At 44.5% G+C, this 19,454-nt stretch overlaps 1 protein-coding gene across 2 annotated transcripts in view; it reads left to right on the plus strand.

Moving 5' to 3' along the window:
- Positions 1-11,068, plus strand: part of LOC115177327 (nuclear factor of activated T-cells, cytoplasmic 1) — a 76,594-nt gene extending 65,526 nt beyond the window's left edge. For both annotated transcript variants that reach the window (XM_029737987.1, XM_029737988.1), the window contains exon 10: positions 9,409-11,068. In XM_029737987.1, the coding sequence (XP_029593847.1) occupies positions 9,409-9,464 (56 nt within the window). In that variant the 3' untranslated portion in view covers positions 9,465-11,068. The remainder of the gene's footprint in view (positions 1-9,408) is intronic.
- The last annotated feature ends 8,386 nt before the right edge of the window (positions 11,069-19,454 follow it).

A 19,454-nucleotide genomic window follows, 5' to 3' on the forward strand; every position in this document is an offset into this window, starting at 1 on the left:
AGGTAAGACCTCTAAGAGCTAGTCTGGGGAGTCCAGGTTAAAACTGATGGTGATATGAGATTGCAAAGCTGCGCTCTTTAAAAGGTTAGTTTATTTTTCTTTAGATGGGTAAATTGAGATTCTCTCTGTTAGGTTTTATAAATCGCTCATGTCAAACCTGCTCGCACGTTCCTCGTGTCAGATAAGGTCAGTTGTTAAATGCTCCAAGTGAGCGGAGATGTCACATATGTTTTAATTGAATCAGCAAGATTTACTGTATTTAGGAAAAAAAGAGCAGGACTCCCTCTCTGCTAAGACGTTCATGTGGCGAACTCCCCAAGGGATGGCAAGCATTAAATCTACAGGTGTGTTACTTCGTCGTAAGAAGGAGACCAAGGTGCAGCGTGGTAAGCGTACATCTTTCTTTATTTAGATGAACACCGACAAAACAAAGAAAATACAAAACCGACCTTAAGGTTCTGCAGACTTAACAGCAGCTATACAAAAACAAGATCCCACAATCACAGGTGGGAAAAAGGGCTGCCTAAGTATGATCCCCAATCAGAGACAACGAGAAACAGCTGCCTCTGATTGGGAACCATACTAGGTTGAAACCGGCTGCTATAATTTACCAGTGACGGCTCAGATAGGTTTTTGTTTGTTTGTGTGTGTGTGTGTCTGTCTGTGTGTGTTAGTTTGCATGTGGGTGCATGGTTGCTGTGACTTGTGCAGGAAGAAGTTGGAACAGATATCCTGGGATCCATATAGATGTTATATTATCTAGGATAGCTGGATGGATCAGAACCTCCAGATGTAGGAAGGTTGTCTGTCTGCACACTAGGTCAATTTAAAAAAAGAGGTTGGCGTGAGGAGAGGACTTGCCAAGCCAACCCTTCCCTTTAACCCTAGCCTAGGTAAGTAAGTCCATGAGTCACCCTAAGTTTACCCTTTTACCTCTCAGTCTACCAATAATAGCAGGTGGGAGACGATTTCAAACAGTGCAGACTCAGAGCAGATTCCAGGTCAGTGGAATGAGAGTAAATCAGATCTGAGACTTACAGTAAATATACGTCTGACCCTGTAGGTCAGCTGCGAGATCTCAGCAGGAGTGTTGGAGACGAGAGACGTTTCTCTGCACTGCTTGAGCCTTTTGTGGATTTAGTGTCCATCCTGAGTTTTAGTGCTGCGCTGTGATGTGACTCCTGGAAGTTCCTCATGGCAAGGTCTTCACTGTATATCCAACATTGCGAGGCAGATTGAGACAATATCTCTGCTGGCATTGGGATGGGTCGCTCCAGGAGTATATTTTCAAGTTCAAGGGCTCCCTTTCATAATGCATGAAAGAGATGGCGAAGAACAGTAGCTCATACCTCTTCACCGAGATGGAAAGAGCAACAGTCCGGTCGAAGGCCAAGCGCCAGGCTCTCCACACACACACACACACACACACACACACACACACACACACACACACACACACACACACACACACACACACACACACACACACACACGCGCGCACACACGTACACTCAAACGACAAGGTACCTCTCTAAGCCTTATGTCTATGATAGATAGGGGCTAATAAAACATGCACTAAAGGTAAGCCTTTTTGGATGCAGGGAATGGGGTTTTCTAGATAAAACGTGGATTCTGAAATCCCACATTACAACTGACAGGGAACAGGTGATTTAAAGAGGCAGAATACAAAATGCTGATGTCATAAATCCCGTTATATGCAGGTGTACGGCCAAATTCTCACTCAGATGGTTGTAATCTAGCAAAGTATGATCGCTTCAATATGTCCATGCTTTTCCGCCATATTCAAAAAGTGAGATCTCTATCCATGTGCATTAGCCACTGCTGCCTCATGCCTTTCCAATTCACTATCAATCAGGCCGACCATATCTGATAGCCATCGTTATTTTAGCATGAAACTTTTAGTCAATGAGGCACGCTGAACGTTTTTAATCTGTCTCCTTTCATATCTCCACCATGCAGACGTGTGATTCACTCACTTTCACACTCAGATACTTTTAGACGTTGTGGTTAGTTGGGCTTGGTTGTGCTTTATTGCAGCTTTAAACATAAATAAACACATATCGCATTACTATAGCATGCAGAATGAGATGAACCCCTGTTTTAATTTTACTGCCAAATATATCATGAAATCTTGGTACCACTGCTTTACTTTGTACTGTTAGTCTTAGAGAAACTGGGAGAGGACACGGCGAAGACAATCAAGTGACTTATTTCAGTCCATCAGTGATGAGCTCACAGGAGAGCAGCCCTAACCGTGTAAACACCTCCCCAGCCTCGTCCCCGGAGACGGGCCCCACTGAACACACCCACCGCCCCCAGGGCCATAGAGGAAGTGGAGAGGAGGAGAGGAACGGGTGGTGGCGGCATCTCACAGAGAAGTAAGATAGGGAGGAGAGGCAGCGGTAGCAACACACCATAGAAGATCAAAGAGAAAGTGCCTTGCCAAAACAAGCAAAACGGTGTCGGGTGGTTTTCAGTGAAAAATCTGTTGTTTTTAGATTGGCTGTCTAATTTTGGGGTGGCTGGCAGAGATGGCTATTGTTTTTTCAGCCTGTATCGGTCTGTGATGCGGGGGTTGCAGCCCTCTGGCTACTGCCAGGCTGAGCACAGAGAAGGCGCTCACTAGCTCTCTAGGGTTCCACTCGTTTAGCCTGGCAACGAGCGGGCTTCATCTGACTTCAGAGACCAAGAAAGCAAGCTGTCTGAGATGAGGAGCACATCAGAGACTCACGTAGGAAGACACAGGTAGAGATGAGATAAGATGAGAGCAGCACTTCGCTTTATCTCACTTTATCTCCCCACTCCCTGCTCTCCACCGCTCCACATGGTATTAAGAAACAAATGGCTTTGCCATTTTTCAAAGCTGTTCTCCTTGGAGCAATACTCAGAGGTCGGGCAAGCAGTAGCAGCCATCAGAGGAAAGTATTCCTGGAGATCCAAGGACTCCCGCTCTCCCTCTCTCCGCCAGCGTGGCTCGGCCTCAGCCTCTGTTAACCATTACTCCTCTCCCCCCGTTCTCTCCTCCCCCCTTACCATTGGTCTGCACCTTGGCAGTGCAGGAAGCGGATTGGCCGAGGCCCAGGGCACACAGCGACGTCTGCGCAGTGGCCCAGCTGCTGCCGGAAGGGTTGTAAAACTCGAGCAGAGACCCTCACAGTCGACTCCAGCTACCCCCCCTCCCCCCTCCCTCTCTCGGCTCTCTCTCCCACACACTTTAACTTTTTCTTTCGTCTCCTCCGGTCAGTTGTGAGGCTGAGTGCTTCCACATGGGGAAAGGCAGGCTTCACACATCAGCAGAGTTGTGGGGATGATATATCCCCATCTGCACATATAATCACTTCATTACACCCGCAGGGCTTCCCAGGGTATCAGTCTCTGTTGTCTACCTGCTAGTCTGAGACGAATTTATGAAGTGTTCGATCACGATGAAGAATTAGCTTAGTGTAATTTCTCTGTGTCCAACTGTGTTTCTCTATAGGAGTGCACGTGTCTGTCTGTCTGTCTGTCTGTCTGTCTGTCTGTCTGTCTGTCTGTCTGTGTGTGTCTGCGTGCATGCATAGGCTCTGTGTGTGCGTACGCATGCGTGCATGGTTATGTGTGTGCCTGTCTGCATGCTCTGACCCTTTCACCCCCCTTCACAACACTGGTTCTGACAGATCCTAATGAGAAGAGGAGTGAGTGACGTGCATCCAGCTTCTCCCTCTAGCTGTTGCAGCCATGCGTGGGAGGCTGCAAATTGTCAATTAAGCGTTTCTGCTGAAACCGAGAGCAGATTTGATATTGTGGGGAAACAAAAGTAATATGTAGCAGGAAATTCAATTGTCTCTCTTCAGCAGCTTCAAACTCCAGTTCAGCTTCCTCACCAAATCAATTTCACGTACACGTTGAGTTCAAACGAGGTTTAACATTTGTTTTGGTGGATATCCAAATGGCTGTACTCCCCTCTTCTGCCTATGACAGTATTTTGAAATAGAGATGGGTAATGCATAGTTTTGTTGCATGACGTTATTGCTCCTAAATCATATGGATTTTCATGGCATGGTTTGCATGTGTGTGTCTGCATGCTTGCTCCTTTGTGTGTGCCTGTTTGCGTCTGTCTGCGTCTCGGTTTGCCTGTGTGCGTGCTTGTGGGCCTGCATGCGAGTGTGCATCCATGTTTATATTCAGCATGTTTATATGAATGACCATTATGATTCAGAGCAGCTTCTTCATGTGCAGTAGGGAGCCAGAACACAATAGGTGGAAGCTGTGCTTGTCTTTCTCATAAGGCACGATGGGGCACTCGAGGGCCCGGGGAAGTGTAAGCATAGGAAGAGTACCCCTACGTACGGCACCGGGATCTCTAACCCTGGAGTTGATGTAGTTTATCCACCCTGTGAAAGTGTTTCAGGAAGTTAGCTATGCCTTTCTTCATGAGCAGCCAGAAAGAATAGAAACTCCCAAGCAGGATGCCTCTCTTACAGCGCTTACAACTCAGAGTTCAAAGGGTATGTTTAGAAAGTTGAACAGGAAGAAGGTGAAGTGAAGTCAGCGCCGCTGCCAGGTCGTTGCCAGTCGTTGATTGGGTAAAGGGGGAATCGGGTTACGCTTGCAGGGACCACCGAGTGTTTTTGCGGCCCGGGAGGCTCTCCTCTCCGTCTCCTCTAACCACATGGCTATCCTCTGTTCTCAGAGGAAGCCTGAATGTTATCGAACCCCGACGCCAACGCTATCCGCTAACCTCGGCTAACTCAATCCCCCGCGCGGGTCAGGTTCGGCTGGGGGAGCTCGGGTGGCGCGTTCTCCTCGCCCAAATGAAGTCATAATGCTTCTGCCTGAATAACTCAATCAAAACAGGGCCAAATTGCTCCAGTGCTGCTCTGATGGACTTCGCTGTTGGTCTCGGATCAGTCTTTATCAGAATTGAACGTTGACAAGCTCTTTAACCTTTTGGGTGCCTGCTGCCTTGGCGTCCATTTCAGGCACGTTACAGTAGCTTAACCTAACAGCAGCCTGTAATCTAAACCTCACGGTTCACTTGGTTCTGTGTTCTAATTTCATGTACAACTGACAAACATGGTTTATTCAAAGCTTGAAATTGAATTATATGGCGTTGCAGTCCCTCTGCTGTGCACTTTGGGCCCTTTCAGAGGTGCTTGGTAGCTCCTCCCTGAGATGAGGGAAGTTTTTTTAATGACTGTTTATGCCGACAGAGAGAGTACCTTGGAGAGCTCTCTATACACTTGTTCAGTAGGGCCACACCCCAGAGGGAAAGCTGCTTCTTCCCTGATGTATTGTAGCAGAGAGATTAGAGAGCCCAACCCATGTCAATCCCATAGATACATCCATCTATTGTCTGTCCGTCCGTAGAAACACGGTTAGATGTGTACTCCCCACCGCACAAACACATAGGAAGTACTGCAGCGGGATAATTATAGAGGCGGGTAGGAGCGATGGCTGCTTCACTGACACACTATATTTCCATACTACCTTCTCTCCTTCTCCAAACACTGAGTACGTTTACATGCACAGTAATAATTTGATTATAAAATCGATTATGGCAGTAGTGTCAATATCGGGTGTATGAGAGGCGAAGTCAGGTGCAGGAGAGAAGCGAAATGTAACCTAGCGCACTTTATTATAGTTACAGAATACGAGAGCACCACATAAATCAAAATGCGCTCAAAACCACGGAACATAACCAAAGTAAAGCACGTAAATCAAACACCACGGAAAAACATGAAACAATTACACACAAAACATGATGGGAAACAGAGGGTTAAATACAAGTAGATTGATTGGGGAAATGATAACCAGGTGTGTATGGAAACAAGACAAGACAAATGGATAATAGAAAAATGGAGCGGCGATGGCTAGAAAGCCGGTGACGTCGATCGCCGAACGCCGCCCGAACAAGGAGAGGAGCCGACTTCGGCGGAGGTCATGACAGGTAGGGTGATTATGGCAATAGTCATGTAAACACTTTGCTTATCTTAATCGGCGTGCAGTCAAAATCGAAGTAAGCATACGCCGATTAAAACACCTGGTTTTCTGAGTAATCTTTCGAATTATTAGGACATGGAAACAGTTTAATCGGCGTTCCAACCTGTGTATTTGATCTGCACGTGCCAGCACCAGTAGCTCAAGACTCCCTCTTATGCGCGAGTGAAGTGAGTTTGGAAAAACTGAAAGTACGTTTTTACAAAGAAACTTTATCTGTCCGAACTCAGGATCGAAAAAATGTCTCTGTGGTATAAAGGTTCATTTTGATTGCTGATTTTCTACACTATGTCCCATCGGGTAGCCTAAATTCAGATGTGTCCATGTAAACAGGGTTATTAGGGAAATCCTTATTCTTGCAAAATGTGTAAACGTTTTAAACAAACTATTATATTCCCCTGACCATGCACAATAATCATAATATCGTGTGCATGTAACCGTACTGATTGTAGGAGAAAATCAAATTTTCCTCCCCTCTTAAGGAGGCGAGGAGAGAGGAGGTGAGAAATCAAGGATCCCAATTGAGATTCACCCTCTGTCACTCTGACACCTTCCAAAATGAGCTGTTTAACAGGTACTTGAGGTAATAAAGTATGACGCTATTATTTATTTGTCGAGGATTGTGTTGTTTTGCATGAGTGGAATATGTTCAGTTGAATTTTCCACTGTTTCTGTTGATTCAACAAAGGACTTCTCCCACTTATAGCTTTCCATACGATCAGAAACAAGAACCTAAAAAAAATACAAGTTTCCGATGCTGTTGAGAAGCTTGTCAAGCAGGTTGGAATTACATGACAATAGTAGAGTGTTATCATCAATCAAAGTTTGATCCAAGGAGAGTCACACATTAACATCTGTAGTGGTTGCAATAATATTGCGATGATATTATCATAACCTAAATGAATAGGACTTTATATACTCAGTCTATGAGGAGACATTACAGACTTGCACTAACTCACAAGGTTGTGCAATACCGTGAACTGCCTTGAATTTGTATAAAAATTCCCTTGAAAATTGAACGAAATGTTCACCCTCAAATATGACTTCTCACCATTTTACTGGGTTTTTGTGCTTGTCTCCTTCATGTGGGAGAGAGTGAGCTGGATGGGGGGAGTGAAGTGAGTAAAGCACTCTCATCTGGGTTAGTGTTGCATCACGGAAGAAGAATGCAATGAGAGGACCTAGGCCGACCTCTGACCCCTTTTCCCTTCTTTCCTCACCTCAGAAGAATGTGTTTCTCCTTAAGGACTAGACAGGGTGGCCTAGGGTACAGTACTTTGTCATGTCCATTAGGTACCGAACGGAAGAAAACTGCCTGAAATAGGGAGGGACTACCTTTACTTGTCCAATGAGAAACGTTGATTTTTGTTTGAAACCATCTCGATGAACATGATCCAGGACTTGAAGCCTTAACCTTGATACTAGCCTACAACTTAGGACAGCCCCTACCTAGTAACACGTGCATATAATTTGAGACAGACTTCATAATAGAGTGGACCCTGAATAATGCAATAAAGTTCCACATAACATCTTATGGGGAGCTCTAAGCACAGTATAACACCAAACACGAATGCAAACTAATTTGTCCCTGGTCAGTCAATTGTTTTGAGGCCTACCTAAGAATGATTATTTTCCCCTCGAGATACAGATAACTGACGGCATTAGCTAGCTATAAATAACTGTTTGTGATAGTTGTGTGGTGTAACAGTTAGCCACATCCTGTTTCGGCAGCTTGCTGAACGTCAACAGGGCTCAGATAGGAGGCCGTCAGTCAAAGGTAGTCCCTGTACAGATTCGTTTTTTTTTTATCATCATGGAAAATCCTGCGCTTTGAAAATGGAAAATATTAGTTGATAAAGAATAGAAAAACAACACTGTGGTTAATACGTGGGTGTTGAGATGGCAGTGTTTTTACCCTGACTGACAAGAAGAGAGGAAGCTACTGCTTTTCTCTCAAAGGTAAGCTACATTTGTGGCATACTCTGCTGAGGTGTTGGATTTTCCCTCCCTCACTTCTCGGCCCCAAGCTATTTTCTTGTTTCCCACACAACGATGGAATTGAAGACTGGCATTAAAGTTTGATCATTTAATTGTAACATGCTTGTGTGCCTTTTTTTTTTGTCCCGCGGAGGCGTAACTAAAAATAACCGAAACGTGTAAAAGCCTGTTTAGCCCGGAGCAGAATCACTGGTAAAAACAGCCAGCGGTGTTGGCTCAGGTTGACTTTTTCCAGTAGGAGTTCCTCATGAAAGGGAGGTGAGCCCCAACTCTGTGTGTGTGAGTGTGTGTGTGCGCGTGCGTGCGTGCATATGTCCGAGCGTTCTATTCAGAATGATAGATTTTTTTTTTACCTGTACCGAGCTGTTTAAGTCAATCATAATTCAAACACTGAACTTGTTTATCACAACTCGTATCCATAAACATCCATATTCATAGAAACACCGGGAAAATACAGTATTTAATCATGTAAACACTTCTACTGCCACAATAAATGAAAGGGTGCCCTCAATAGATAAGCTCCCGCCCCCTCCTCTCTCCCTGTGTGTAGGGTGGTGATGTCTGTGTCTGTGTGTTTGGGGGGGGTGGTTGCGATATCTGTATGCCTGTTTGTCCAGTGGGCTAGGAGCTGATAATGTAGGCCCAGTCTGCCCAGTCTGCCCTGGTCTGTGGGTGCAGAGTGGATATGAGGAGGGGGTTGACTTCCTTTCCCGCCTCCAGTGGATGGTGACCTCACTGAGTTCCAGACTGAGTGGCCCTTCTCTCCTTCTCTCTCTCTCTCTCTCTCTCTCTCTCTCTCTCTCTCTCTCTCTCTCTCTCTCTCTCTCTCTCTCTCTCTCTCTCTGTATCTATCTATCTCTCTTTCTCTGCTTTACATTGGGGTGCCCTGAGGAGCCTCTTGTTTGCTCCCAGTCCTAGGGCCCTGGTCAGTCACTTCCCCCCAATGTGCCAAAGCACACAGCAGATAAAGAGAGGGGACTGCTCTCTGTCTGCCCAACTGTGGGAAAGACACGGGCACAGGGTCTAGAACAGGAAAGACAAGAAAGAGAATAAGGGTGTGTGTGAGTGTGTAATTGTATCTAAATCCCACAGTGGTGATTCACTGACAATTCTTAAGAAAAGTATATTTATTGCTGTGTCAAAAGAGATTTAGAATGAGTTATATATTTTTCACCTTGCAGTTGTGCTGCTGTTGAGAAAGTGGAGATATTACTCTTACATGAGTCCGCAGAAATCACAGTGACAAACTTTTAACCACCAAATATCATGTGGTACAGCCACAGAAAATGGTGATGATGATGATGTTGATGAAGATGATGAAGATGAATATTGTGACTATGATGATGATATAATGAGAGGTATGTTTTGGGGGGTTTTCGAGTAACTATATCTCTCCTTTTATCTCCACAGTCAATGAGATCATCCGAAACGACCTGTCCAGCATCTCAGTGCATCTCAGTACATAAACTCTCTGCAGATACAAAAACGGACAGAGGCAAAATGACCCCAAACCAAAGCTCCTATATCCACATGAGGATCCCCTTAACAGAGAGCTTTCACATTACCACTTCCTCATTGCTACATTTCCCAGATGCCTGATTCGCTTGCCCCTCATGACGCTGCAGAACGATTGGCCGACTGGTGGTCATTGACAGGAAACTGCAAAGCTCCATATGAACGAATGTTATAATATAATGTGAGACGGCCTTAGATATAATGGGAGGGACTGTGACAATTACTACACTTGCCTTAAATGACAACTCTTGCTCTTCCATGGACCAAACAGCTCAGTAAGACTGAATACTCGTTTCTTTACTGATGGCCTCTTCTTTATGTGTGTTGGACTCTAATATACGGACAAGCCAATGGGTGTATCATATGTTGGTCAGAGCGTCCTGGCAAACCACAGCAACCCAAGCGGTGCCTTACAACATCACTCACTGACTAGAATGCAATGTCACTTCGATCACTTCAATCATTCGTTTACAGGGAAACAAAAAATGGCTGAAAAAATATGTAGGGACATGTGTATAGGTTAGATTTGTGTATCTGTTTTTTTTATTATGTCCTCGTCCATTTATACTGAATGTTGTGTATGATATTCTTTGTATAAACATGTATTTGAAATGTACTTTGTGTATGCCTTAAATCTATTATGCAGTTTTGCGGTTCAGCTCATCGTTTTTTTTCAATGTCTTCCTTTTTTCTGATGATCCAATGTGTACCACCTCGTTGTTAGCATCTGTCTTGACACCTAGTGCCTCTTCTTTCCTTCTGCTCTGGCCTCCCTCTTCCCTTCTTTCTAAAATAATCAGAAATGCTTAGACAATCAGGAGAGAGCCTACTGTACATATTGTAGGAGAACAACTGGGTTTGCATGTACATACCATATGATGACAAGGACTAGCTCAGACAAAATCATATTTCCCTTGCCTGTATAATAAAGCTAGAGAAGGATTGAGGCTTCAGCTTGGCAATAATTGATTTCTTCATATCAAAGGATTTTACCTTGTAAATTATTGTTCAAGCTTCTTCTTTACTATTAGAGACAGTGGCTCAGTAGGCTTCAATCAGTATGTAATGCACTTTACCATAGTAGCAGCACAGGTTTATCTTCCATCATGACCAAATGTTATAGGATCTAGTTTCCTATACTTTGTATGATAGGACAGACAGCCCTTACTGAGCCACGGGGTCTCTTCTTATAAAGGTTGACAGATCTGCAATCTTTTTCTATGTCGTCAAGTACAATGTCTTTCTTCAGCATGCGGAGAATACTAATGATATATATGATTTAGCTTTACTACACCATTAAATAGCTCCATGAATACATGTGGACTATATGATAGCATGACTCTATGTAACAGATTGATGTATTGTGCCTTATTCTCCATTGTCTCTCTGCTACAACATGATTGTAACTCTTAATCATTTTCTATCCAGGCACAAAGGTGAAATATATTTCCTCTTTAATATGAAATATTTATGGAAATTCAAATGGTGTTTTATGTACACTCAATGTGTTCTATAAAAAAAAAAGACATTAATAAATGACATAATATTGACTATACTGACATGTGCATTGCTGTTATTAGGATTTTAGTTCGATTTTTATGTTGAGCATTTTACACGCACGCACACACACACACATGCAGTGATACTCTAGCTGTTTTATATTGCTGTCTTTACCAGATGGCATTGGCCATGAATCTATGTGTGTGCTATAGAAAATCCTTTCCTTTTGGCACAAATCATTACCAGAAATCCTATATGGTGTTTTATCCCTCCGACTGTCTGGAATGACATAACATTTTTAGATATCTAATTCACCCTCAACGTTGAAACAATATTTTCCATACAGCAATACAGAATCAATGACTTACCAATTGCACCTCTCTAAGCACATTGAACTCATTCTCTCCCTTATCCATCCATGCTCCATATGGCTATGCTTTAGTTTAAGACTTTCTCTATAACTCAACAGCTTTTGATTTTCTTGCGTTATACTATTTTGACCATGGTAAACCTTGGATGGTTCCAACCTGTCCCCATATGCCTAATAAAGCTTGAAATGGACACAGCGGGACCTTGACGTGTATGGGCCATATTCAATTATCTTACCATGGCTTTATGCAGACATTTAAAGTCTGGTGATTTATTCATTTCCTCTAAGGTCTCTTTTTTCAAGGTCTCTTACAAGGCACAAAACAGTAGTATAGATATATGGCCTATGTATTAACAAAATGGTGAAATACAATTCAAATATATGGACGATATTTTAGAATTTTTAGACAGGCAGTTCTTTTTATTTGGGGGGGGTGCAACAAGGTAGTTACATAAATGAACTGTGAATAGCAGGCATTGTTTGACATCATTCTTCTTCTTATGCAATTCAAGCCTTTGATCCAAGATTCAAGCCTTTACCTTAATTCAGATTGACCTGACTAGCATGACTAGCTGCTATACTCGATTAAACATGCATTTCCTTCAGGTGTATGTCTTTGCAAGGACGTGTACAGCCTACAGTACGGTATTGCATGTGTGGAGTGGGTGGTTATGGGAGTGGCATAGTGTTTCTCACCAAGGGAGCTGTACCACGCTCCTGTGTACCACCTGCCAGTCCTCCAGACTTTTTCCATCCAGCAGCAAAGTTTCAAATGGCCCATCGTCATAGTGACAGAAGTCAGGCGGGCAGGTCTGGGCGGTGCTCCCCTGTACACCCATGGCAGTCCCAAAAATAGCCCTTCTATTTACAGAAGCAGTCACGCCTATTTTTCCTGGCGCCCACTCTCACCTAGATCTTCCTCCGCCGGAGCCAGCTACCCTTTGACACGGTTGAGTAATCATTGAAACCGGTATCATTTTATTAGAGGACCCATATAGTTGATTTAGAAGAAAAATCGAACTGATCCTATCTGGTCCCATCATGCTCATGTTATGAGGCATTTATTGATGAAGTGGCCTAAGACAGCGTGAGATAAGTCAACAGATTTCACAGGTGTACCTATGTGGCTTGATTCCGTGTGCTTCCTTTGTCAATGAAGAAAAGAAAATCGTCATGATTCCAGCTCGTGCCATTTGGGGCGCTGCTAAGACGTTCCAGAGGGTAGATTTACAGGTTTTTATGGCTCTGCTTCCTCTCTTATTGTATTCCCACCTAGCCCTTGATTTCTGCTTTCATAAAGTGAATGCATAGCTAGGCACGGTGGTTCAGCTCTTGCCCTCTCCTCTCCTCCAGTCCAGCCATCTGCAGATCGTAAATCCGGGATATAACTTACCTCTGTTATGAAGGGCATGTTGAGAGAACCATGAGGGCGACTTTAAGAGATGCTTTAAGAGATGATTGCTTGACCATGCATACAGTTGGACTTTGATATTCTGTCATTCTAAGCAATAGAGATGTTTTTGATGTTTTTCTATTTTGGTTAAAGGGGACAACTGCATGGATATTTTTGTTCATGATCACAGTTAGAGACGTAAGGGTATGTCGCTATGCAAATTTAGCAGGATAGTGGAGATATTAATGCTGGTCTCTGATCAGCATCTACTGCCCATGAAGACTGTCACAAAGGAAGGGCTGAGGATTGATGTGTGTGTGTGTGTGTGTGTGTGTGTGTGTGTGTGTGTGTGTGTGTGTGTGTGTGTGTGTGTGTGTGTGTGTGTGTGTGTGTGTGTGTGTGTGTGTGTGTGTGTGTGTGCGCACATGTGTGTGTCTGGGGGGAGGGGGGATCCACAGGTGCACTCTCTCTCCACATGGGCCCTCTGGACACGTGACAGGCCCAAAAGGTGACCCACTGACATGGTCACATCAGTGCGGTCACAAAGACGAATCCCCTTTTAAAAGAGACTTTAAGAGACACTCAAAAAGACAGAGCCAGATGGACTGGAAAAAAAGTGTGTATGTCTTTTCTTCATCTGCAATCATTCAACTTGACTCACTATTTCTCTCTTTTGCGATGCGTGAAATGTCATGCAAGGATTTATACAATTCTGACGAGGACATACTGTTGTGCTTGAGGAGACTTGAATCCAAAATCATTCAAAAAGAGTCAATTTATTGATATTATCATCCGGTTTCAGTGTGTCAATTGATCCAATGAATGTAATTCTGATATCCTTTCTGATTCCTTTATAATGCTCTGAATTCATGCGGGAAAAAAACGCTGAAACACTCACACACACCGTACCGTCATCGGTCCTGCCATTTGCACTCAAGCTTGTCTACCGTGCAGTTCTGTATACACTATGTAGTTGTGTTGACCTTACTGTAGCAGCAGACACGTAGGCTGCTCTTAATGGGGCTAGTCAGAGTTCAGGTGGGTGCTTAGTACTCTCTCTCTCTCTCTCTCTCTCTCTCTCTCTCTCTCTCTCTCTCTCTCTCTCTCTCTCTCTCCCTCTCTCCCTCCCTCCCTCCCTCTCTCTCTCTCAGCTATGGGCTCTCGGATTAAGATGACTTCATGTCAATCACTGGAGGCTTTTAGACGCCTTCTCTCGGCTCAATCTTCGTTTCCCCCTGACACTGACTTCACAATGAGGATCCGGAGGAAAGGGGAATGTCCAGCTATTCATTTTAATGATCCCTCTGTATTGATTGTTAACAGGGTGGGGGCGGGAGGAAGGGTAATGATTCTTTGCCTTAGCAGGCCGATCACTCCTCTTAAAGGAGTAATCCACTAAATAAGCACTCTAATGGATGCCCGGCATGACCTCAGGGTGACCTGCTGGCACACCCCTGGTGGATTGGCTTCCTGACAGAGAGGAGACTATAGGATTTCTCAACAGGAGGTTTTAGTCTGGGTCACTGTCAGAATACAGTAAATGAGATGGACAGCACACCAGAAAACAATCTTCAATTAATCCAAATTGCTCTGCACGGACACGTTTCGGCCGCAGCCTTATTCAGCATATAGGGAATCAACATAGCCTGATTAGCCGTGTTAGACGTGGAAATAAAATGCGTAGTGAACGGCTCGGTCTCTATTCAATCTGTATCGCTGAAACGATAGAAATGTTAAAGGTCATTTCTGATTGAGCTCACATATGCAGTGTTTACCGTGAATGCAGTCTCGGCAAACGCGGGAACATTGCCTTTAAATGTCAATCACGCTGTAACGCTGAACTTCCGCAATACGGATTGAATAGAGCCCCTAGTCTTACCTTCACGAAAATGTATCACAAAGAGCAAAACAATTAGGTAACTTAAGAAAATAGTGTCTTCCATCACTACTAACCTTTGCCATCAATAACTGTTCACTTGTCCTCCCATTCTGTGGTCCAACAGGGTTTTCCTCACCTGATACCGTTTGGGATCCAGTAATTCCCCTCACATGAGACATTTTGTGATCCATCCCAAATCGGTTTTGAATGCCCTGCTTCTTGGCCTTCAGCAGATGACTCGCAGAGGACTCACAAGGAAGTGCCTCCGCGTTTTAGAGAGCCAGTAAACACCGAGGTATTTCCTTCTCTGTCCGCAGCTCGGACATTCTCTTTCATAGTCCCTACTGTGTGCATTGTAGCACAGAAAACAGTCAGAATTTCTCAAAACAGCTGAGTATTATGTTAACAGCAGCCCCTGCACTCTCTGTGATGTGTGTGTGTGTGTGTGTGTGTGTGTGTGTGTGTGTGTGTGTGTGTGTGTGTGTGTGTGTGTGTGTGTGTGTGTGTGTGTGTGTCTGTTTGTGTGTGTGTGTGTGTGTCTGTTTGTGCACGCGTGTGAATGGTTTGTGTGGCCTCATGGTTCACGAATGGTAGAGCAGTAAAGCTTGTCACTCATAGAGTACCTAGCTCATTAATTTAATTCATCTCACAAATGTCATGTATTTTATGAATTATTGCAAAAAAATATATATAAACGTCCCTTTTTCAGGACCCTGTCTTTCAAAGATAATTTGTAAAAATCCAAATAACTTCACAGATCTTCATTGTAAAGGGTTTAAAAACTGTTTCCCATGCTTGTTCAATGAACCATAAACAATTAATGAACATGCACCTGTGGAACGGTCGTTAAGACACTAACAGCTTACAGACGGTAGGCAATTAAGGTCACAGTTATGAAAACTTAGGAAACTAAAGAGGGCTTTCTACTGACTCTGAAAAACACCAAAAGGAAGATGCCCAGGGTCCCTACTCATCTGCGTGAACGTGCCTTAGGCATGCTGCAAGGAGGCATGAGGACTGCAGATGTGGCCAGGGCAATAAAGTGCAATGTCTGTACTGTGAGACGCCTAAGACAGCATTAAAGGGAGACAGGACAGACAGCTGATCGTCCTCGCAGTGACAGACCACGTGTAACAACACCTGCACAGGATCGGTACATCCGAACATCACATCTGCGGGACAGGTACAGGATGGCAACAACAACTGCCCGAGTTGGCCTCCCGGGTGGCGCAGTGGTCTAAGGCACTGCATTGCAGTGCTAGCTGTGCCACCAGATATTCTGGGTTCGAGCCCAGGCTCTGTCGCAGCCGGCCGCGACTGGGAGACCCATGGGGCGGCACACAATTGTCCCAGCCTCGTCCGCGTTAGGGAGGGTTTGGCCGGCAGGGATATCCTTGTCTCATCGCGCACTAGCGACTCCTGTGGCGGGCCCGCTGTGCACGCTGACCAGGTCACCAGGTGTACGGTCTTTCCTCCGACACATTGGTGCGGCTGGCTTCCGGGTTGGATGTGCATTGTCTCAAGAAGCAGTGCAGCTTGGTTGGGTTGTGTTTCGGAGGACGCATGGCTCTCGACCTTCGCCTCTCCCTAGTTTGTATGGGAGTTGCAGCGATAAGACAAGACTGTAACTACTACCAATTGGATACCATGAAATTGGGGAGAAAAAAGGGGTAAAAATATAATAAATAAATAAAAAACAACTGCCCGATTTACACCAGGAACGCACAATCCCTTCATCAATGCTCAGACTCTCCGCAATAGGCTGAGAGAGGCTGGACTGAGGGCTTGTAGGCATGTTGTAAGGCAGGTCCTCACCAGACATCACCGGCAACAACGTCACCTATGGGCACAAACCCACCGTCTCTGGACCAGACAGGACTGGCAAAAAGTGCTCTTCACTGACGAGTAACGGTTTTCTCTCACCAGGGGTGATGGTCGGATTTGAGTTTATCGTCGAAGGAATGAGCGTTACACCAAGGCCGGATCGATTTTGGAGGTGGAGGGTCTGAGGCGGTGTGTCGGTGTGTCACAACATCATCGGACTGAGCTTGTTGTCATTGCACGCAATCTCAACGCTGTGCGTTACAGGGAAGACATCCTCCTCCCTCATGTGGTACCCTTCCTGCAGGCTCGTCCTGACATGACAATGCCACCAGCCATACTGCTCGTTCTGTGCGTGATTTCCTGCAAGACAGGAATGTCAGTGTTCTGCCATGGCCAGCGAAGAACCCGGATCTCAATCCCATTGAGCACGTCTGGGACCTGCTGGATCGGAGGGTGAGGGCTAGGGCCATTCCCCCCAGAAATGTCAGAGAACTTGCAGGTGCCTTGGTGGAAGAGTGGGGTAACATCTCACAGCAAGAACTGGCAAATCTGGTGCTTTTGACCGCCCCCCCCCCCCCCCCCTTTGTTCAGGGACACATTATTCCATTTCTGTTAGTCACATGTCTGTGGAACTTGTTCAGTTTGTCTCAGTTGTTGAATCTTGTTATGTTCATGCACATATTTACACATTGCTGAAAATTAACGCAGTTGACAGTGACAGTTTTTTGCTGAGTTTAGTACACTCTGATAGTACACTCCTGATGTAGGTTAGAGTGTCTGTCAGCTACAATTGGTTGATAAGGGGTGGGAGAAGGATGACATTAGAAGTCTACTTTGTAAACCCATACTGGACTTAACCGCAAGGCAACCCTGTCATCTCCAAAGATTACCTGCCAATTATATAATATAGCCCATGTTTTATCATAAAAGCCTTGCTTTTTTTGCTAGGTGCCTACCTCAAGTGTTGCTTTTAACTTTTGATAACCTTGTACATTGTTGCACAAAAAGAGTAGCCAAGGTCAAGACAACTGTGTAATGGGCTAAACGGAAAACAAAAGTCTTTAGCCTTCCCCAAAGGGCTCAAAATGATACTATGAAGTTGCAATAAAAGTGTTTTTGATGAGTTTGGACAAAGTGGTAATTTTAAGGCCTGGGAGTAAGCCGGCCTTTGCGCATAAGACTTTCAAATGCAGCCAAGCAGGTGGAAAGAGTAGAACGAAAACAGACATGACATAATCATATAAATAATTGTGCATAGCAGGATTCCTATAGGAACCATATGTTTCCGTCCGTCAGGAAATATAGTATGTCAAGCATCACAGTGTAAAAAAACTAAGAATTTAGCAATATTAAAAGCAGTCGCCTCCAGAGTCTCTGCATTTGAAGTGGTGAATCAAATCTCATTTGGCTCCTCTGATCGCTTAGCATTCCTTTAATATTGTCTTGAATCATTTAGAGAAATCCCTTTTTGGTCTCTTCCAGACATCGGGCTTTCCAGCCCTCCCTCTCTGGCTTTTACCAGACGTCGCGTAAGGAGGGGAGAATGGTCGATTGCATAATGCCAGGCGAGACCTGATCGTCCCTGGCCTTAACACAAAATTCAATCATTCTCAGCATTCTCCAATCCCACGTCGGCCCATTAAAGAGCAGCGGGAGCTAGGATTTCCCCTCATATGTTTTCAATTGAAATTAGGATCACAACGTATGCTGTACGCATAATCAAAGGGAGCCAATAGAGGGAAACGGACGGTGTGAGATTTGGGTCAAGAGCGAGCGACTGAATGAGAGAATTGGTTCAAGAGACAATAGGAGAGAGAGAGAGAGAGCAAGAGAGAGAGAGAGAGAGATAGAGAGGGAGAGAAAGAGAGAGAAAGAGAGCGAGAGAGAGAAAGAGAGAGAAAGAGAGAGAGAGATGGCCACTGCTACTCCAATGACGGTTTCACCAAAGCACCCACCTTCACGTAGGTCAGACAGTCCACCTGCATTACAGTTTGCACACTCACAGAAGGAACAGCATTCCTAGAAGCAATGGCATTCACAGAAGCAATAGCGTTCACAGAAGAAGCATCCTAATTTGCCAGGGCTCTCTCTCGACAAATAGTGGATAAATAAAATGAATCACTGCATATATTACTTAGCACCTAAAGTTATCTAACCTCTGTTATTGATGGGCCCCTGCACACTTAAACCACTAAAGCCACAAAGAGACACAAGAGCATATGTATGGTATGAGACAACAGGAGATGATGAACCCAGATGTCCATTGGGGGACCTTGGGGGCCGCTGGGGTCTGAATCAGGCAATGACTTGGTTCCTCAGTGCTCTCTATCTTTAGGGCATGTAGAGAAAAAGAGCACACACCTGCACCCGCTCTCACTCTCGCTAAGTTACTGTGAGTGGGTGGGATTCAGGAAATGATTGAGACATGACTCTAGCGGCATGGGGCAATACCCAAGAGACATGCACAACTCCTACAGTACTTTGAGCAATTTCAAGATGCATTCAAAAAGCAGAAGGAAGGGCAAAAATTGAAAATGAGTAATGTAAAAAATAACAGAAGTATGGTCTCCGAAAATATGTAGACAATTATCCTTCATCATTATCAATGTGATACAGTGATATTTATCCAATTATCTTGAATATGGCTTATTATGAAAGGGCTATTTTCATGGTACAGTTGAAGTCGGAAGTTTACATACACATAGGTAGGAGTCATTAAAACTTGTTTTTCAACCACTCCACAAATTTCTTGTTAACAAACTATAGTTTTGGCAAGTCAGTTAGGACAACTTATTTTTTTTAAGTTGTATTCATAGCTAAATACTTTTCCATTAGATCTTGCTGGCAGATTGAAGGCATATGTGATATCCATAGGTCTGAGCTGTATGCCAGGATGTGGACCCCTGCTCTGTTCAGGTCTCGCATCTCACTCTCAGTTTGTGTTACCATTATCTTAGCCTGACATCTACTGGTCA

The sequence above is a fragment of the Salmo trutta genome, chromosome 37 (assembly GCF_901001165.1).
Source record: "Salmo trutta chromosome 37, fSalTru1.1, whole genome shotgun sequence".
Lineage (NCBI taxonomy): Eukaryota > Metazoa > Chordata > Actinopteri > Salmoniformes > Salmonidae > Salmo > Salmo trutta.